General features: G+C 28.0%; 1 protein-coding gene across 5 annotated transcripts; it reads left to right on the top strand.

Moving 5' to 3' along the window:
* The first annotated feature begins 1,724 nt into the window (after positions 1-1,724).
* LOC107452935 (protein arginine N-methyltransferase 6) lies at positions 1,725-22,609 on the top strand. 5 transcript variants are annotated; one of them, XM_043049489.3, is made up of 14 exons: positions 1,725-1,890; positions 4,475-4,725; positions 6,726-6,782; positions 9,153-9,286; positions 10,685-10,726; positions 10,859-10,959; positions 11,647-11,694; positions 12,941-13,009; positions 13,183-13,256; positions 17,470-17,552; positions 18,543-18,652; positions 21,358-21,467; positions 21,546-21,653; positions 22,470-22,609. In XM_043049489.3, the coding sequence occupies exons 1-14, from the start codon at positions 1,888-1,890 to the stop codon at positions 22,543-22,545; spliced, it is 1,266 nt and encodes a 421-aa protein (XP_042905423.2). In that variant the 5' UTR covers positions 1,725-1,887; the 3' UTR covers positions 22,546-22,609. The 5 variants fall into 5 exon arrangements, with proteins under 5 accessions (XP_042905423.2, XP_042905427.2, XP_042905424.2 ...); XM_043049493.3 differs by having other exon boundaries at positions 1,828-2,005; XM_043049490.3 differs by having other exon boundaries at positions 1,856-2,042.
* Positions 22,610-22,729: the final 120 nt, after the last annotated feature.

Here is a 22,729-nt window from a genome sequence, read left to right on the forward strand (position 1 = left end):
GAGGATGATCCGAAGACATGCCATCACAATTTTGATCCTCTGCGGAGGGGGTTTAAGAATGAGGAATTGGAACCAGTTACTTTGGCTGGTCGACATTTTAATAAATGAACTCACCTGATTGGTTCATGTTATTATCGTTTTAATTTTGATCGTTTTTTAGGGGTACTAGATTGTCATTTATAGCATTCGCTTGTTGCATTTTTCAAATGCGCATGCTTGGATAATTTACATGTACCAATCGTAGTACGTTGTAGATTAAGTTTATTGACTGCTTTAAGTCAATGGGATTCTGATGTCGTTTCGGAAAAAAAAATGGCATAATAGACATTTTCTTCAATTTCTTAAAATATTGATGGTCTATTTTCAAGTAAAACATAGTTTTAAAAAACAATTAATCAAGTTTCAGATAAAGTGTGATATTCTTTATACGAAAAAAATTGATGAAAATCATACCATATTAATAAACAAGCAAAAGATATTAAAGTACATTCAAATATAAAAGATAGAAGAGCAAACTATACATGCAAAATAATTTTTTTCAGTAGTGAGATAGCTGCAATATATGGCTATCAAGTAAAAGTGTCCACGCCAAGAGACATTTTATATTAATTCAGCAATAAGTAGTGCAATACTAATTTCTAGTATCTATAAATCTCTTTGCATGAAAAAGAATATTGTAGATAATCTAGTAAATTTCCTTTTAAAAAAATATGTATTTCCTAGTGTAATCGTAACAACACCCCAGCTCAAACGTTTTCACCATTTTCCCTCACGCTCCAAAATCGGGCATCCAAGCTCTTGGTAATTGAATTTGTTTAGCAATCACCCATTTCAGCTGATAATCATAGCTTAGGGTTATTGGCGATCGCAACACTCGAATACGCCATCTGGGGAGAGACCGGTTTCATGCCTTTAGCCCTTCTCCCTTCCCTCTCCTCCTTTTTTAAGTTGTATGGATGGTGTTTTCAATAGAAATGTAAACAATAACAATCTCGAGCTCGGCAAAAGTTTGCAGCTGCTTACTACATGTTATTCTGATAGGCGATGTTTTCAAACGGATAATTTTGTTTTCAATAACAGAAATAAGTTAGATAATTTCTGAGCTCAAATCTGCCGTATTTCATAAGATATTAATGTTATTATGTAATTCTGGGGAGCTTGGAGTGAAAATTTGTTTTAGTTATTTTGTTATTTATTATTAAAAAAGGTTACATGGTTGCTAGATTTTGAATAACTCGCTTTTTTGGCAGTCTTGATTTGGCCTCTTTCCATTTGTTCATTACTGTTTGTTCGTGGTGCAAGCTGTGCACCATCTTACGTTAGTGTTAACACTTTTAGTATTGTAAACACAAGTATTGTTAGCATTGTAAGCATAAGTAATAAGTAATCAAATACATTGTTTGCAAGAATCTCAAAACACAGTGATGCCAAATAGCTTTAAAATACAACTGAAACAGTAACCCGGAAATTTAGGCAGTCCCGAGCTTGCAGCGTTCCCTAGTGTAGAAAACACTATCCATAGGAATGTACTACGATATTTTCCCTTTTCTTAATATTTTTCCTTTTTATTTAATAAAAATATTTTTTAAAATTTCCGTGATACCTTTCTTTAGAACTATATTTAACGTAATTTTCAGTTCCATATAGTTTTCCAACTTAAAAGATTTTAATCTATAAGAAAATCAAGAGAGAAACTAACGTACTTCTTTCCTCTATGACTTTCCACACGCTAATGGGGAAAGCATGTGAGGTGTTGCCATAGGAAGAGAGTTCTGTTCTACGCCACCTGCAGCCCATTTCGATCGCCAATGGAGAAGGCTGGCATTCAAGACAGTGCGTAAAGAAAAGAAAAATTGGTTAGAAGAAAATGGCAATATAAATTGGGGCATGGTAGTGTTTATTTTGGTTTTTTGCCGACTGTGCTTGGATGTCATAAATGTCATTTATGACAACTATTATCAGTTTAAGACTGTGAAAAAATTAAAATAAAGAAAATTAGCAATAAGTAGAGTAAAGTTATTGCTACATAGACTGTTTTTTAAGTATTTCTGTTTAATTCCTATCTGATACTTATGCCTGAACATTTTTTCATTGAAGTCATAATTAATTCTTGCAATAATATTTTTTACTACATTTAGCTTGTAAAAATTGATATTGTATTTTATAAAATCGAAATTAATTATAGACCTCCAAGCTTAAGTATTGATTAGAATGTTTCATACTCTTAAATTTTAACTAACATTAGTCAATGTGACATTTAGTTCACCTTCGTAATTATATTGGAGGAAATTTGCGAACTTATTTCATTATCTCATACTGTTTTAGGTAAATTTTCTGCATTTCCTAAAATATAAAATTCCATACTGTATTTTATTGTCGAAATTTTATTTATTTTAATTATCAATTAATAAATTAAAAGAATTGTAAAGAGTATATTTATATTTTTGAAACCGCTGAAAGAGTTTAATGCAAATATGTTGTATAATTGAAAAAAGGAAAAAAAACCTATTGTACGAATTATTTTTACTATTTATATACTCTTCCAATAAGTGAAAGAGGAAAATAAAAACCTGTGTAACTTGGCTAAAACTGGAATTGATATAGGAATAACTTTTATGTGTGAGTGTACATGGATTTAAAATTTTAATTAATTATACTTCCTACTCTAAGAATCAACGAGGAATAATAGATAATGTATTGTAATCTACTGTAATGATAGAGCCACTGGAAAAACATGGAAAGTTTAGTCATGCTCTTATTATGTTATAATTATTTTAACAATATTAAGGAAAAACTTTTGAGCACATGTAAAAAGATAAGTAGGAAAATTTTTCTTTTAACATGTTATAATTTTCCTTGAAGATAGATGCAATCAATCATAATCACCTAAAGTAATTAGGACTTGACCTACTTCATATAATTTAAATCTTTTGGTTATAATCATCGTTTTAATACTCTACTTTCACAACTAATTTCTAAAGATTAAGACTATTTTTGAAATTAATATTTCTATTTAAAATTAGCTTCATTATGATCATTTATTAAAGGCCCACGCTTGCAAAAGTAGATAAAGTGGCAGAAATTTCAATTATTAGATACCTTTATCCAAACTAGAATTGAGAATAACTAATTTTAGCAACTAGCAATGTTATTTTCTTTCTTTAGTTCATCAAAAATGGTCAGTTCTGTGCAAATCAGATAGTATTCAAAGAGTTTTTCTGACTAAGAAAATTGTATATAGAGATTGAGGGGTCAAAATTCCACCTTCTGCACCTTTATTCCTTAAATCAATAATGTTACTGGTTTCTGTCTTTTATTTACATAATCATCAGAGTTTCAATGCGCTAGGACTGATATTAGAAAGTAACACATCTGCCTTTTGCTTAATATGAAATTACATAATCAAATTTATTATTTTTAATTTTGTATTATCTAATAATAATTAATGTGGTCAAAAGTATTTCCTTTTCTAATTTGCTTTCCCATTGTTTCTAATTTGAATGGACCAGAAAAACTGATAAAAGTTTTTGGTTAGGAATTGACTGTTATTTGGAAAATACATTTATATTTCTATTCTAGCTTCATTGTTGAGCCGTGCCATGTGATCATTTCATGATTGCTGGTAATATAAAGGCTATATAATACAATTATCCCCAAAATACTGCTACAGTACAGAACCCGTTATCCGGAAATCAGAAAACCGGAAAACCAAAAAACCGGAAAGAAATTCGATGAATTTTTCCGCCATTTTAAAAATAAATTTTTTTTTCCTCATAAGATTTTAGGATTTTTCTTTCTATTTTGAAAGATCTTTACCTTACCATCATTTTGGAAATAATCTTTAGTGTATTACTTCATCGTTTTTTCTTCTTTTTAAGATTATTTCCAATATTTTTTTTTTTTAGTTAGGTTTAACAATAAAAAAAACGGCTTTTTGTAGCGATTCAGAAAACCGTAAAAACCAGTTATCCAGAATAGCGATGGTCCCGATCGTTCCGGATAATAGATTCCCTACTGTATATATAGCTATAATATGTAGTTTAGTCATACAACTGTTTTAAAACTCTTTTTTATTTGAAGTGAAATTAAATTTATTTCATTTCCTGACAATTTTTTCTAATGTATAATTTTTCTAACATGTTGGATACTCTATACTACTAATTTGTTTATAATGATAAACAGAAGTACAATCTAAATCATATCGATGAAAATAATATGTAGCATATATTTTTGATTTGTATCATAAAAAAGGTACCATGTCTATCCTAATCAGGTATCTTAAAGACAATCATAATTTTTTTAAACAAAATTATACTAATTTTTCTATAGGAAAGCCATATTTTTTCCGTGATGACAGGATATATGCCTTTTTCCTTTCCCATTCTTGTGATTGTATTAATGTTTATTAGAGTATTTAAAGTTTGAAAAACAGATAATTTTTAAGAGTAAACTAAAGGAATAAATTAAATTTTAGGAAATGGATAACGAAGAAAAACCAGACTTTGAAAATCAAAGTTTCAGCTCAACTGCTAACCATGTTGATATAAATTTTGCAACTACATTGCCTGATCAAGTTTTAGAATATAATACTCTACCCTGCAAGAGGTTAAAAGTAGATAATGATTCATCATCACTAGTACAACTTTCAGACCATATTCCTTCATCAAGTAGTGAAGTTAAACCGGTTAACCAAGAAAATAGAAAAAGTGACCATAATGATATTAGGTAATTTGTTTTTCCTTATAATTTTATTCTGTGTTTAAATAATATATTTTTGTTTCAAAGTTATAATAACTATAATTTAAAATTTATGTTAGTTTTTAATGTATCAATTTGACAGATTAAAGAAATTTTTTAAAAGAATAAATTGCAATTTTTAAGTAAGCATCTTCCCACAAAATCATTGAGGGGGCAACTAGCCATCTTTCATTTTATGGCGTAACAAAGACTGTTGACGAAACTTGCAGACAAAACATTATTTACTGTAACTTGGGACGAAATCTAAACAAATACTGGTTTTAAAGCATGTTTGTTCTTCTCCATGTTATGTAACAAAACCGGCCGAAAATCTTTCCTGTCTTCAAATAACATTTAAAGTTCAGGCAAATATTTCCAAAAAAAAAAAAAAAAAACACTTAAGAGATTCCTCCAATCAGTAATTGTCTATTTTTCAATGTAGATGTGCCAGGAAATAAATTCTGTTACAGCAATTTTAGGTTTGGTAAAATTCAGGAATTATTCTAACTTTAAAAAATGTATTTATTGCAATGTTTGATTAATTATATTTAAATCTTTATTACTTTAATAAAGATTTTGATTTATTTTTTTAAATAAAGGTAACAGTTTTTTATTTCAAGATTTTTCAGTGTTTGATAATAAAAAGTTTTTATCAAAGTTTTTTTTATTAAAATTTTTTGTTTAAAATTCTGTAACATTTTCAGAATTATTTAAACTTAAGAGTTTGAATTATGGATGTTTTAATATGTGGTAATATCATAGCACTATATAATGACACAAGATAGTATTTAGGAATGGTAGTCTTTAGGAATTGATAATGATTATTATTAATTTTAAAATATTGTGTTTTTACAGTTTTATTGATGTTTTTTGTTTGTTCATGTGTGTATTTTCAAGTTTTTTAACTGATGTATTATGTTACTGCATACAATAAGTTTTAAAATTATTCTAGCTAATAGGGGAATTATTTTTCAGAAAATAGACTTGAACACTGCTTTAATTAGTGCTCTATGTTTCAATTATTAATTACTGTTTATGACATATATATATATATATATATATATATATTTAAAAAAAACATGATTAACTCTGATAAAATGTCTCAATGTTTTGCCCAGTGCCTCTAAAACCCTAAGCAAGCTTCTGGCATTTCAGACCAAACTATTGAGACCATATTTTCCAGATTGCGGCTACTCCCTATATTTACAGGTTTAAAAATCCAAATCTGTCAGGGAAAAAAGGGTACTACTACACTAATTTATCATTTTAAAAAAATTATGTTTTTTTGAATAAGGGGTGTTATGTTTTAACATTCTCAGTAAACAAGGATGTTAAAAAGCTTTAACCCAACTTGCTCTGTGATTTCATTGATATTTAACCACTAGACAAACTTTACCAATTTTGAAATGCATAGGATCCCTTAACATTAAGTCTAAATTTATAAATTTGAACATACAAAAATATGAAAAAAATCATCAAACATTAAAAAAAAATTTTTTTTTTAATTTTTATTTATCTATTTATTTTTTATTGTAAAGTGACATTGTTTCAAATATTGAAGCTATAAATATACTGACTGATGCAATGTTTCTTATGAAATTTTTTGTTAGTTGATTTTGATAGTTTAATTATACACTGTGGATGTCCAGATATTTCTAATTTTTTTCAACTGTTAACTCTAACTCGTTCTTCACGCAGATAATTAATTTCTCACCGACTTCTCCCAATTATCAACCAATAATATTTAGGTTTTTATTTTTATGTTATGCAAAATATCTCTGATAATAAAATATAAATATTTAAAGTATTTTGGATGATATGAATATAAGTTTTTTTTCGGCTTATGTTTTGAACTTTTTTATTTGGTTTTGTCACATCTGAATAACAAAACACCTTTTCTTTTTACTTTTACATTTTGTTTCATGATAATATTTATTAATTGTAAAGATATATATTATGTAGTAGTAATTCTATTTTCAAAATTGTAGATTAGAATACAGCTGTTCAGAAGAGGAATTGAAAGATAATGACACTAATTATTTCAGGTAAATAATTTTTCAAATTTCTCTTATTTGCTAAACCAAGTTAATTGAATATTTGAAAGTGCAGGGTGATTCATAACTATTAATCAATAATCTGCATGTAAAGCGCACAAAAAAAGGACCATCCTGAATAACTTTTGATCTAATGATCCGATCTTTGCGATCTAGGACTCAATCTTAATGGTTCCAGAGAGTGACCTAAAATATTCTAATTAATTGGTGCTGATGATATTTTAAGTTACGAAATCCGACACAAAAATGAACTTTCTCTGAATGAATTACCCTTTTTTTACTACGGTTTCGGATTTCTGACCTCCAAAATATGAAGAGTGGCCACAAATCTGAAAAATATTGTCCCCATAGTTTGGTGAGGTGAGTGATCCAAAGCTTGGACAGTGATCCAATGCTTGGAAAGTGATCCAAAGCTTGGAAAGTGATCCAAAGCTTTTTGTATATTTTCCCATATCTCGAGAATTGAAAAATTTTTGCACACAACTATAAAATTCGTTTATCCAAAGATAATTCCATGCAAAACATTCATTTTAATAAATTTTTATTTTTTATTTTATTTCATAATAGTCAAAAAATTTTAAATTGTTAGTTATTTCATTTTTTACATCATTTTAAAGAATGTAATTTGAATAGTTCTTGGCAAAATACGAAATTTGAGCAAAATCGGTTGAATAGTCCTTGAGAAATCAAATTTTAAAAAAGTTACATATTTTAAATTCGATTTCTCAGAAACTATTCAACCAATTTCACACAAATTTTGTATTTTGCCATGCAAAATTACATACTTTAGAATGATGTAAAAGATTTTGTACCTTACAATTCAAATTTTTTTTACTATTGAATAAAGCAATAAAAAATGATAAATACTAACTAAAATTTATTTTTTGCATGGCATTATCCTGGATAAATGAATTTTTTAATTATATGCAAAAGTTTTTCAATTCGCTAAAAAAGTTTTTAAGATATGGTGAAAAACGCAAAAAAAATAAATAAATAAATAAAATTGACATTTTGAAGTCCAAATTTTGAATCGCTGTCCTAACCAAACTATGAAGACTGTATTTTTCCAGATTGTGGCTACCCCTTATATTTGGGGTTCCAAAATCCGAAACCGCCAAAAGAAAGGTAGGTTCATTTAGTGAAAGCACTCTTTTGTGTCTGGTTTTGTAACTTAATATATTGTCTGCACTAATTAATTAACATATTTGAGGTCATCCCCTTGAACCATTAAGATTGAGTTCTAGAATATGAAAAACCGATCATTAGATCAAAAATTATTCTAGTTGGTCATTTTTTTGGCACACTGTATGTCTGGAATAATGTTGCATAAAAAGAATGGAATTAAATCTGGCAAGCAAGTTGAGCAGATTTATTAAAACTAAACACATTTCTAGTATACAAGAAACAAGATTACTGCTTTTTTTTAAATGAAATGCATTAACTTGTATGCACAATACTAGAGAAATGATAGAATAATATACCAGAAACTACTAAAACATTCCATTAGAATAATATTCCAGAAACTACTAAAACATTCCATTATAAACCATGTTATATTTCATAAATAAAACCTTAAATTTTATATTATTATTACATGGCTCTGTTTACTTAATAGAAATCAGGATCTCCAACTTCCACGCTTCATGTGAATATGATAACAAGCAAGAACAGTCTGAAAATATATTATTTGCATGCCTCTGACCACTTGATAGAAATCAGGATATCTTTGATTTGCTGCACTTTTTGTAAATATGATAGCAAGCAAGAACAGTATAAGAATATATTATTATTTACATGTCTGTGACCACTTGATAAATATTGGAGTATTTCCCACTTGCTGCACTTCATGTGAATATGATAAAAAGCAAGAACAGTATATGAATATTTAAAAGTTTGTAAAGCACTTGTTAAAAATTAGGGCAAAAATTTCTTGCCACACTTTACATGCTAAATGCTCACCTACTCAGAGGCTGAGAGTTGGGAGATGGGTCATTAATAATGATACTTTATTTTATAATGAGGAGTTTGCCAAGTTTTTCTTTGGAGAAAAAGTTTCTAAGCAGGCTTTATTGTATAAGTTATGAAAAAAAAAAGTTTATATTATCATCCGAATGCTTGATATCTACTGAAATTCATAAATTTTCAAAGATGTAAATAAAATTATTTATATCGCAGAAATAATTCTTGTGAAAATATAATGCTCTTTTAGAACTGACCCTAAAGAGAGACTCTTGGCATCCTTTTATTGAAACAAACTAATAAGTCTTTTGTTGAACATTTGTTAAGAGTATTAGTATTTAACCTATTCAATCTTGTAAAATTTTGGCATTTCTTATGATTGTACTTGCTTTTATGAACCAGGTGTTATGCTGACCTATCAATTCATAGAGTAATGATTGGAGATTATTCCAGAACTCAGGCTTATCGAAGAGCAATTCTAACCAATTACAAAATGTTTCATCAGAAAGTAGTCTTAGATGTTGGTGCTGGTACAGGTAGTTATATAATTTGTCTTTCATTCATGTAATTATCTTGCTGGCAATTTTTTTTCTTAGTATCATTATATTTTTAGTGATCTGATCTTTTAAATACGGAAATTTAAGTACATTATTTCTGAATTAGGATTCTTATTGTCTTATGTCATGTTTTCTCTTTTGTCACAAAATCGTGTTATTCTATGTATAAATTCACCTTTTAACACACATTCCTATTGCTTATTTTAGTTGGAAAAAAAAATTCTTTAATTTAATTTAATTTTATTTTATTTATAATCTATATGCACCAAATTGTGCTCTATGCCATAGGTATTTTAATCATTTTCTCTAATGAAGTTTATTTTTAATATTTTCTAAGCTATTATATAATTACATTTTAAATTTCCCACTTAAGCTCTTAGACTAGTAATTATGAATAGCATCCACTTTCTACCAAAGTCAAAGTACATTCTTTTGGAAAAATATTAATTTGATTTCAAGTTAGTTTTTTTTTAGATCATCATTTTTCATTATAATTTTTCTTTAAATGTTCATGTTTTGCAATATACTGCTAACTAATTTATATTTCCTTAAAAAGTACATAAAGAATATATATATGATACAAATAGCAATAAATTAAAAATATTTACAAACTAAGACAATAGAATCATTTATTTTACACCTGTGAAATATATTAGAAATTTTATTAATGGCGGAAGAGAAAACTAACAATTTTCTCTAATATAACTTGGTCCAAAAAACTGGTTAAAAAAAGAAAATGATATAATGAAGATTTATGGTGATTACTTAAAAATCATTAGCTTTTCTTCATAAGACAGTAAAGATTAGCTTACTCTATAATAAAAATTATGCTAAGCAAAATAAGCTGGAAAAAAAAACTTAGTTAGTTTTCCCCAATTCAGAAGTTTCTCAAAAATTTGCAATTAGTAACATCATATTGCTAAATAAAAAGAAGCAAAAATTAAAAATTATGCAGAAACCCATAGTAAAAATTGCTGAAAAATCAACAATAATCATCAATGATTATCAATCATCAATCAAATCAATAATAATCATAATCATCAATCAAAATCAATAATAATTAACAAAAAAAATAATCATCTATAAAATAATGTTGATTTATGAATGATAAATAAAACTATGCTGACAGTTCTATGGGCATTCAAGCAATTCAAATTCTGTAGAGCAATTTAAAAAGCACTAAAATACAAAGAACAAAATAGTTTGATCTGCTAAATTGCTCGACTAATTAATAAAAGGTAGATGGTGTGGGTTGAGGACTTTTTTTCATACAGTACAGTGTTGAACTTCTAAAATTTCTTTTTTAATGTGCTTATTGTTTTGCATTTTTTCCATTGCTTTATCAACAATCTAAACCATTTCTTATAATTTTTATAGGTATCCTTAGTGTATTTTGTGCTCAAGCTGGTGCAAAGAAAGGTAAAATATCTAATTACTCATTAAAGTAATTTTGTTTTGCTTTTATCTCACTCAGTTATCATTATTACTAAATTAACATTGAGTGATAATTTTAATATTAATATGACTGATTAATTTTGTCATTTGTTTTAGTTTATGCTGTTGAAGCAAGTTCCATAGCAGAAGCAGCTAGAAAAGTTGTAGCAACTAATGGTTACTCTCATGTAATTACTGTAATTGAAGAGAAAATGGAGGTAAATTGCCATTTTGAATTTTCAGGAAATTCAGTACACTTCCGTAACTTAGTTAAACATCCAAAGTTGATACTTTAATGTTTAGTTAACATTTTAAGTTATCAGAAATGAAATCAATTTTTTTGTTTTGTACTTTTTGCACAAGTAAAAGAGCATTCTTACTAACACAGAATGACAGTAAAAATACAGCACAGTAGAAATTTTTTTTATCTTTTTCAGAATACAAATTTCATTAATGTTTAAAAAGTAAATACTTTCAACGCATTTTTCATTTCATTTATTATTTCTCACTAAAAAAAGATTAAATGTTGAAACTCTCAGCCCTGAAATTTAAAATATCTGAAGTATTCAAAATACCAAGTTTGAGCTATAGAAGTTTGACTATACCCAACACTCTTAATGTTTTAATTTAGACATTTTGGTGCACATTTTGACATTTAAACTTCAATAAGATCTTTTTTACTAATTTATCAGAAATTTGATTGTAATATTCTGCAGTATCAAAATAATATATTGTTATAAAATAACTATATTATTTTAATAGTTGAATGATTTATAAATTCAAAAAATATCTTTTAAACTCTTTTATCAGTGTATGCTTTTAATTTGTTTTTTTCCCCTATTTGTTTATTATTTTACTCATATGTTTATTTTTATATTTGACCTTATTTATGGATTTCATTTTAGGATGCTGTTTTACCAGAAAAAGTAGATATCATTGTTAGTGAATGGATGGTATGTATCACTAATTACATTTCTTGTAACTTGTTTAATAGTGACAATGCTTTTAAAAAAAAAGTCTTTTGATGTTAAAAATTGTATTACTTTACAAGCCAGTTGCTCAATTATTCTATAAGTATAACCTATCAATCATAAGATTTGTGCATCAGTATTTTGTTAAAGAGAAAGAATAATTATGCTTCATAATTATTTTTTAAGGACTTAAAAAATATTTTTTTATAATTTTTGTTTATTCATGAAAATAATTTTTGAAAAAATAAAGATTTAAATCAAGTTAATTTAAATAAAGTACATGATGTTATTCTTTTTTGCCACCAACTTTTTATTGAATTTTTTTTTTCTAATTTTACTTTTATATTATTTTTATTGAATAATTTTCCTTTCTTTTTTCTACAATTATATATATATATATATATATATATATATATATATATATATATATATATATATATATATATATATATATATATATCTATATATATATATATATATATATATATATCATAATTTCCTGCAGTTATCATTTGGCCTTACGTGAACTCAGTGTATCGCAATTCCACATTGATCTCCACACTCTTACAACTTCACCACTTAGTGGTTCTTAACTGCCTTTGCACCATTGTTCTAAATCCAAGGCGTTAATGATTCAAATGTAATTGGGATGGGTAGAAATCATTTATAGACTGATTGTTTGACGACTTTCTTGAATGATATCTGGATAAAAGGAAGAACTGGAGGTTTAAAAATTATGCATTGATTGCTCATTTTGCAGTTTCTTGAAATGTACTAATTCTCAGGCAATCGGTCTCCCACACATACTAACTTGTAATGCTATATTACTTCCTTCAGAGATTCGCCACTTGACTACTATTAGTTCACCATTTTTGCTCCCATGCTCTTAATATTCTAAGTGCAAATCAGAGAAGTAGAAATTATTCAGAAAGTTATACCTAGGTCGTTAATTTCTTTTCTGCAAAAATCAAAATAATCACCCTAAGAAAACATATGAGGTCTTGTATTGAGGAAAAAAATTTGAATTTTACATGGAAGGAAAAAATAAAAGTTCTAGGACTTTTAATTTGAATACAGTGGACTTAACTGTGCAAAAATAATCAAAAAAGTCATGCAAATTTTATAATTGAAAAACTATTTAATAATTCAAAAATAGGGTTATTCATTTATTAGGTTTTTTTATATGTTTGTAAAATATTGCTGTAAATGTTTTTTTTTTTCTTTTCAGGGTTATATGCTTATGTATGAATCAATGCTTCCTTCACTACTTCAAGCTCGTGATAGATATCTAAAGGAAGTAGGTTATGTAATATTTAAAACAAAATGTCCAACTTTTGAGCATGATCAATTTAGAAGTTATTTAATTATATTTCCATTAATAATGTTGTAAGAGATGTGCATCTATCTCTTAAAGTGTAAAATCTATAGTTTAAATGTGATTTTTTGTAACATAACGATAACAAATTTTAGAATGGTCGCCTTTTTCCGGAAGAAGTTAGGATATACATTGCTCCAATCACAGATCATCAGCAGTATGAATATAGGTGAATATGCCATTGAATGAAAATAAATCTCTTGTTTTATTTTCTGAGTGAAATTACCATTGTTTAAAAATATTTGCAATATTTCAAATGATAGCATTTCAGCAGAAATTGCAGTTAGAGAAAAAGGTAATTTTAAATTAAAATATAGATAAATTGCAGTTACTAATAGAATCTTTCATTACTAAAGCCTATTCTCAGAAGGTGTGACAGCCCATAAAGAATTGGGGCCTATTGTGCCCAACCTAGTTTTCTTGAACTTAGGCTCTGAGGTGCAAGAGGGCGATGTTCTGGTTGGGTGGTCAATCAAATGTGACCCCCACCGCCCGTGTTTAGTTCCCAAGCATGCCTAGTACCAATTTTATCGATCCACTTAAGGGATGAAAGTCTGAATCAACCTCGCCCGATCCAAGAGTAGAACCACGGTCCTGTGGTGCGGAAGCATCTACCAATCAATTTCCGAGCCTTATTTTTATCTACTATTTAGTCTATTACCCTTGTGTAATTAAAAATAAATTAATTGAATATTAATTTTGAATTTTTTATAGAAGTAGCAGATTATGTCTTTCCTTGATTTGTCCCAATTGCAGTTAATATTTTTTTCTTATTGGAATTACTTGGTTTTAGTAAAAATATAGTTTTTAGCATTCATAGTAATTTAGGAGCTACAGTCGAACCTGCCTATCTCGAATCTCGCGGGAAAGGGAAAAAAATTTGAGATAGAGAGGTTTCGAGATATACAGGTAAGTTTAAAAAATGAAATTCGAGCAGCAATGTTTAATTAAAAGAAACTTTAAATCATTTATGTTGTAAAGAATTTAATTATGATTACATATTAATTACATCTAATAAAAGTTTTTAACAGTCATACGCACCTCATAGGTAGTCTTTTAATGATTTCTGACGTCGGATTTTCTTTGATTCGATAATTTTTCGAATGTTGGAGAGAGCAGCGAACCCCTGGTGTCCAACGTTTTCTTGACATTCAAGAAAGTTTGTTAAACGTTCCACAGCTTTTTCAGCTTCCTTTACTGTCACTTTCGGTGCTTCTATATGCTCTTCGTCTACTTCATTTTCGTCTTCGGAAATGCATCTGACATTATCGACAATTTCCGAATCTGTCAAAGTTCCACATGTGGCCAAGGAGTCATCCACTTGCAAAAATTCTTTAAAGGAAATGTTCACTTTTAATCCAGATTTTATTGCATTCCAATCTTGTGAAATTATTTCGATCATTTCTTCATCAGGGATATAAGTTTCCTCAGCTTCCTTTTCGGAAATTTCAGTCTCTTCTTCAATAATCCCCATCTCTTCTTCACGCTCATTCTTAAACCCAGCTTTTTTAAAACCATTTTGAATGGTCTTCTGTGTTACATTTCTCCATGCGTGGTCTGTCATTCTGATAGAATCCAGTACATTTATCTTGGGAAGGGTACTTCCTTCATCAATTGCATCTACGAGTTTGCGGATCAACTGTTTTCTGTAGTTAACTTTAAAACTTCTGATTACTCCCTGATCCATAGGTTGAAGCTTTGAGGTGGTGTTTGCGGGAAAATACTTAACACAAACATTTTTCAGTTCAGGCAGATTGTTATGCGCGCTACAGTTGTCAATAAAAAGAATAATTTTTCTTTTTTTTAATCGCATGGATTTGTCTAAGGACTTTAACCAATTTCCAAAGATTTCACTCGTCATCCAAGATTTTTTATTTGCTTTGTATGGAAAAGGGAAGGATTTTACTTTAGAAAAGCATCTAGGCTTTTCTGAACGTCCGATCATGAGAGGAGGAAGTTTCTCTGTTCCTGCTTCATTTGCAGCTAAGAGCAATGTCAAACGAGCTTTACTTTGTTTTCCTCCCCTGCATGCTTCATCTTTAAACATAGCAGTTTGGTCTGGCAAACATTGATAAAACAGTCCTGTCTCGTCAGCATTGAAAATATTTTTTGGCTCATAGCCTTTCACTAAATCAGGAATGTTTTTAATCCAGTCTTCGCATACACTTTCCGGAACAGAGGCACTTTCACCACAAAGTTTTCGAAAAATAATACCGTGCCTATTTTTAAAACTTTCTAGCCATCCGTTACTGCCTTTAAAATTATCTTCATGGCCAAGCTCTTTAGCAAAATCCTCAGCTTTTTGTTGCATTATTTGTCCACTGATAGGAATACCGCTGCTCCTGCATTGTGTAAACCATTTTAAAACACATTCATCCACGTCCGGAAAAGTGCATTTTCGGCTTTTTTTCGCATTCTTGTTGCTGCTATGAAATTTTTGCTCCACAGCTTCTCGATTCTTAATAATTGTAGAAAGAGTGCTTGCTGGTAAACCGAACTTCACCGCAACTTCATTTTTTTTCATTAATGGATTTCCGTCCAAGAATGTTAAAATCTTCATTTTTTCTTCAATGGAGAGAACATTCAATTTACGTTTAGCCCCTGCCATACTTAATCAAAATTCAATTGAACAATGTTTTAAAAAAGACTGAAACGCTCAAACCAACGACCTCCTAAAAAAATTCTACTGATGAAATGAATTTCTCTTTGTGTTGTTCTTATCCATGTGTGGAAACTGATGCCTAGTGGTGACGCCCCCCTCATCAATCAACTTTTCATTGTCCGAATACACTCAATTGGTTGGAGAGTGTGACGATAGTAACCGGAAATTCCAAGAAACGACCCCCCAATCTGCTCATTCTTACTTCCCATGGGGCAAGGGAATTTTTCGGTTCTTCTAATGTAGCTTGTTTGAACAAGTCCTGCTGTCCAGGCATCGGTTACGATGATGTACATTCTCCTTCAAAATTCGAGAAACACAGGTTTTGAAAGAAATTTTTTCGAGATAAACTTGGAAAAATGCATTAAAATTAAATCATTAATTTCGGGAAACTAAGAAATTTCGAGAAATACAGGTTTTCGAGATAAGCAGGTTCGAGATATACAGGTTCAACTGTATATGCTTTATTTTTATTGTGTTTAAATGAATATAAGAGAGTAGTTGGGATTAAAATGACAATTTTTGAAACTATTCAATAAATTTAGTAGTTATATATAAACAGATGATTTACCAACCAAGTGTTTTGCATTTTAGTAAGTTTATATTCGTAGAAATTTCTCCTCAACATCCAACTTTCTCATGAAATATCACAAGAAAATAAAAAGTTTTTTTCAAAAAAGAAAAAAACAGGTGAAAGGACATTTTTAAGTGTCACACAAGCCCATTTAATTAAACTATGGCTTAACTAAGAGACATTATAGTAGTATAGAAAATGAAGCTTTTTCGAGAGGTTTAAACAAAACTTTTTTTTGTTGCAAAATTGAACTGTAAAGTAATTAAATTTAATAATAATATTATAGTTTAAGATGCTTATTTTTGATTTACTTATTTAAAAGCCCTCAAAGGTGCTTTTTTTATTAAGGGTTTGTAAAAAGTACTTTAAACAGAGATATATAAGTGTTTTAAACAGAGATTTTTCTTTGCCGTATCCATTGTATTTCTAAATTACAAAAGAAGCATGATTTTCACAATTTTCTCTGCTATATTTATCAGAAACTAGTTATTTTATCATGATTATGTAAAGTTTTTGAAAATATTTTTGAATTTTATTGATATTATGTTTATAAATTAAGAACTTTGAGCAAAAGAAAACAATTTTTTATTACAGCACAGTTCCTAATTATGACTTTTTTTTAGAAAGTGATTAAAAATATTTTTTTAGTGCTTAAAAAGTACTTGAAAGGTACTTATTTTTTGTTGAAAATTCTGGCTACACTGTTGAACAGGGATGGAATTTATTTATTCCTTTTATCATTATGATTTACTTCTCTGTAAATATATATATATATATTTTGCCAATTACTATGTTTATTATGTTTTGTTTTATTTTTTTTTAAATAAAATTAAAATTCTTAAATTAAATTTTTGAATTTATTTCCTAAAAGCTAGACGAATACCCCATAATTAAAGTACAATTATGAAATTTTTTACGTTTGCATTTTAATCTACAATAACATTTTTACATTTTCTCTTGTATTTTCTTTTGCATGGCAGAAATGTTTTCTTTAACAAATATAAGTAATATTCTTCAAATAATTTTTATTAACTATTTTTAAGAAATAATTTCTTGAAAATTGTATTGTTCTTTGATTTTTTATGTATAATACCTGCCATTTTACTTTATTTTTTCATTGTGTACTTTTTTTATTACCTGTCATTTTAGTGTAGATTATTGGCATAAAACTAAAGATGACTATAAGGTTGATATGAGTATTCTAGCTAATCTAGCTGCAGAACAATTGAGGTGTAAGTATTTTAAATTTCTCATGCTAATTTTTCTTTTAAAAAATTAGTTTTTATTATTTTCTTTTTTCGTGGCATTTATTCAAAATTAGTATGTTGCTGTTCTTACATGGTTAAAAATGAGGATGAACAATTAAAGTTGATTAATTTCTATGAAAGAAATCTTAGGGTACATGGATAACTGCCAGTACTCCTGAGTTTTCAGTTGACTTCCGGATTTTGCAAGTTTCTCCTGATTTTTGTATATTTATTCAAATTTTTGTAATTGACAATAAAAATCAAGATTTGAATAATTAATTATTATTAAATTATTAATATTTTCAATTATTAATATGGGATAAATATATAATGATAAATGTATGTAAATTTGCATGTAATCAATTTGTATTAACAAATTTTATCCAAAGATAAAACTACAAAGGTTATTTTACTTGATAGACTTGATTAATGGACCGAAGATAAAACTAAAGGTACTGTTATTTCCAGAAATATAATAGTAAGAGCAAAAAGTAATAACTTTTCCCAGAATATCTATCTATGTATCTTATTAAAATTTCTTATTTTCTTAGAAATTTTTTACTTAGATTATTTTCCGCTGCTTAAAACCTCATTGCATTGGTTGACAGTTGACTCTGAGCTCAATTACATTAATGGACTTTTCTTGAATACAAAGACTGTAATCAGTTCACCATATATTTTCATGTTTTTAAAAAATACATTTTGTATTTTTTTAAATCAATGATAATTTTTTTAAGAGGTCTCTTTCAAATCTTTAAAAATACAGAATCTAATTTATAATCAATGTGGTTGAAATTATGATAGTTATTTTGATGATCATGTTTTGTTCTCAACCAATACATGTGGCTTCTATCTTTTAAACCTTTTATTTTATACACTTCTTTCTTTTAAAAATATATACTATAAAAAAATAACATGTGTATTTTTAATAAGTTCTATTTTTCTTAACATTTTTTGATTTATTTGTAAATTTAGCTTCAGTGCATGTGATGTCAGTTGATCCAGCTTCAATATTATCTCATGCCAGTTGTGTTACAGTTCTAGAGCTTTCTACTGTTCCTCAGTCTCTTTCAGATTCTACCCAGGTAATATAACACTTCCCTTTTATTCATTGATTTGTTTTCATACATTATGTATAGAAGAAATTCATGTTAAAATGGAATATTGATATACAGATTGTACGTAATTTGATACTATGTAAGTATACCGGCATATATTTGTATATATGTTACCTGCAAAGTATGAAACGCAGGCATTCTATAGAATGCCTAAGCACTGTATATAATGCCAGATGATTTTAGGCAAGATATGAAATATGAGAAGTATTACATACTTTCCCTAGGTATTGTATATAATACTTAGGCATTCTATAGAATGACAAATGCTATTTAGGCAAATTATGAAAGAAACGTTCTGATGAGGTTAGTATGTAAATGATGTGCATTTCTCAAAAATAAAAATGTTATTCTTTAAAAAAATAATGAGTGTGCCATTAAAAAAAATTTATTCAAAATGCGTAAAGAAAAATGAAAGTTGTACAAAACATAATGTATGCCTTTCTTATTAAGGGAAACAAAATTTTCGTTTAAAAAATTTCCTTTTAAGTCACAATTATTTTCAGTTTAGAAATAGATATTGGACAAAATATCCATTTCATCGCCTTTACTAGCATGACCACAGAAGATTTTATACTTTGCCGGTTTCTCATTTGGCATTTTATAGAATGCCTAGGAACTGTGTGAAATATGAATCATTTAATACATTGCCGGCTATTTTTAGGCATTATATACAATGCCTAGACATTCTATAGAATGTTGGATTTCAAACTTTGCCGGTAACATATATTCTAATAACAATATTAATATATTAAATAAAGTATGAAAAAAGATAAACATTTATAAAAAGAACATTGCATTAGTACTTATCATGGAAATTTTCATATTTAAATTAAATAACCAAATTAAATAATAAAAAATCTGTTTATCTCATTACCATGCCAAAACATAAAAAGCATAATTCAGCTTATTTTTATTAGCTTTCACGTTATGCATGCATGTATCAACAATAAAGAAAGAGCTAGACTTGATGTTTCTTGAGACCAATGAATTCATCTGTTGATATAAAACCTAATTTTAATATCTTTGATAAAATGTTGAAAAAAACTTATTCCTCACATTAAATATTGAGTAAGTTTTTTTTTTTTTGGTTAATGTGTTTACTATTGTAAGTAAAATTTGCCTTTAAAGCTGTGGCTGCACCAAAGGAAATTTAAATTCTTAATGTTCCATAGCTGAAATGAATTGAGGAAACGCTCTTCAAGCGAATAAAACTCTCTAGCGAATTTTTTGAACTATTACGAATTAGCTTACGAACGAATTACCTATGAACAAATAAATTAAATTTTTAAAAAAATTATGAATTAGGCAAAATGTTTCTGCCTAGATAAATAATTTGAACGTTATGAACTTAGATTATGCAGGGTTGGGGTAATTTTTTAATGAATGAAAAATTAAATCGCAGGCGCTTTTCGTTTTCACAAAATTGCGGTTTTTCGTATTAAAGTTATGGGTCATTTTCAAAATTAGCATGAAGTTCGCTGGCTAAAGAGTGACTTAACTTGATCTAAAACACATAAATAATTGATGCATATTCACAGCAGTTTTGAAATTAGTATTTCCAAAAATCGTTCCTACATGTGATTGCTGAACCTTTAAAAACTAAGTCTTAACCAACTCAAATTCTTCTCTTCTGTTGATGCATCAATTTTAGGTTGTAAAAAAAACTTTTATTGAAACTTAATATAAATTCAATATGTTAAGATGCAATACTATTTTGTTGTAAATTAGTATTTAATTTTCTGAATTGATAAAAATTGTAATCTCTTCTAAGGTTTGTTGGTGTTTAAAATTCTTTATAATGTTGGGAATTGTTTTAATCCTATTGTGTGATTTGAAAGTGTATTAATATGCGGGAATATAATTTTTTGTCTATCAGTGTAATTTCCCATATTCTTAATTTTTGTATCTCATTTCTTTTAGAATTGTTGCTCTTGATAATTGCAGAATTTTTTTTTCTTCCTGGAATTGAGTATCAACACTGTATACTATTTGCAGGATTTTCACAAAGCTTTAAATATAGCTCAGTTCTGTTACAGAGAACACATGTGTGAATCTCATATATGACTGATTTATTTACATATCCCTCTTTATTTTCCATAAAGTATCCTAATAGATAATGGGTGAAAGATCTAAAATTAGAGGTTTATACTAATAACATCAAATTAATTTTGCATAAAATGTTTTATGTGAAGTCAAATATGCCTCCCTTTCTTTTTTGAATTGATTTGAATGCTGTTGCGTAACATTCACTACATAATTTTTAGTACTGAAATAGATGAAAATTATTATCTGATTTTTGATAATATTTTTTGTTGTAAGAATTTTGTAATTTTTGTTCTTTCAATTTTTACAAAATATAAATCTGGCTGAAGTTAAATTTTTTTAAACTAAGTGTGTAAAAATAGCAAACTAGTTTCAATCTAACTTGTAATCTATTTAATTTAATGTTGAACCTTAAACTATTTAGAAATTATTTATTTAAACGATTAATTTAAATTATCGTTAATTGTTGTTAATTTTTTTAAGGGGAAAAGTTAAAAAAATTCTTTTTAAATGTACTAAAGATAAGGATGTCAGATAATTCCCACTAGCTATAAAAAGATATTAGCTTAACTACTTTTTTATATTGTTTTACTCAGTTTAATATTTATTACTTTCAATTTAATATTTAGGGTGCTTTTAAGTGCAACTGCTTTGGAAAAGCAATTATTCATGGTTTTGTTATTTGGTTTACGGTGCATTTCCCCAACAATATTGTTTTATCTACTTCCCCGTATGAACGGTAAGCTGCTTTGTAGTTTTGATAGATTACCCATATTAACATTTTAATTAAAATCTAATTTTATTCAAAATATTTTAGCGAAACACATTGGGAACAATCTGTTTTATATATTACTCCTGAAGTTGTTGAACAAGACACTGTGATTGATGGGAAACTGTTTATTCGAAGGGGTGAAGTTTATCGTAGGTAAGTTAATTTTTTTTCTATAGAGTGTCCAGCAAAGGATTGACTGATTTCAAAATTGAAAATTTCTGAAATAATGTGCGATTAGAGGAATAAATGGTATGTTTATCGTGAAAATTTTGAAATTTAGTTGCAAAAATTGTAATGTACAGATAGCAATGGGGCCAGGATAGTTCATGAGGACAGGAGTTCGAATATAGCCGGTCGAAGAATTCCCGTGTATTAAATGGTGACTGGTGCACATTGAATCTGTTAGGGTCACAAACTTCTTCAAGTTTCCATAACAACTCAATACCTCTGGTGGTACTGATCCAGGAGTTCCTTTGTCTTTTGGATTGGGTTCAAAATTACAAGGCTACGGAGTTTTACATTGGTAGTCGTAAATTTTAATTTTGTTGGCTGGTTAACGACGGTTACAAAATAGAGACAGCACTGTGAGCATCTATGATCCATGCTAGCATTAAAATATGAAAGGCCTTTGTCATACCAGATTCGAAGTCTTAAATCATTTATTCTATTCAACTTGTGTATCAAGTTCTGAAATATCACAGGTTAGAATATAGTCTTATGTCATTTGTATTATTTTCGAAAAATCTGTACGAAAGCAACTTTATAACTAATTTCTAAAATTACTGTATAGAAATTTTCCAGCTTTCTCAATAGATATACCGTTTGATTTTATTCCTCTACTGCTTTTTATTTCGGAGATTTTGAAGTGAATCAACCCACCCTGTACGTTTGCAATAAAAGATTAGAAGTAGTGTTTATAAAAATTCTTATCTTTCTTTGTATTTAAATTTTACATGATTTTTACTTTAGATTTTTAGACATTGAGCTTGAATATCATATCAATGGAGGAGAAAAAAAAACAATGAAATTCAAGATGAAAGATTAATGCTAAAATTAGTTAATACCAAATTCATGTACTCATTGAAAATAAATTATCGCTCTCATAGTAAGTTTGATTTTTTTTTTTAGTTGATTAAATATCTATAGATTTTACATAGCAATGTTATTTTGACACTCATCTGTATATAACGCACAGAGAGCAGAAAAAAACGGACCACCCTGAATAACTT

Source organism: Parasteatoda tepidariorum, chromosome 1 (assembly GCF_982258835.1).
Source record: "Parasteatoda tepidariorum strain Cologne lab strain chromosome 1, Ptep-v5.0, whole genome shotgun sequence".
NCBI classification, from domain to species: Eukaryota; Metazoa; Arthropoda; class Arachnida; order Araneae; family Theridiidae; genus Parasteatoda; species Parasteatoda tepidariorum.

Excerpts from the sequence above, each read along its gene's own strand:
- LOC107452935 (XM_043049489.3), top strand. Across the intron at positions 10,960-11,646 it reads TAATTGAAGAGAAAATGGAG|GATGCTGTTTTACCAGAAAA; the intron begins GTAAATTGCCAT and ends ATTTCATTTTAG. Across the intron at positions 13,010-13,182 it reads GTGATAGATATCTAAAGGAA|AATGGTCGCCTTTTTCCGGA; the intron begins GTAGGTTATGTA and ends AACAAATTTTAG.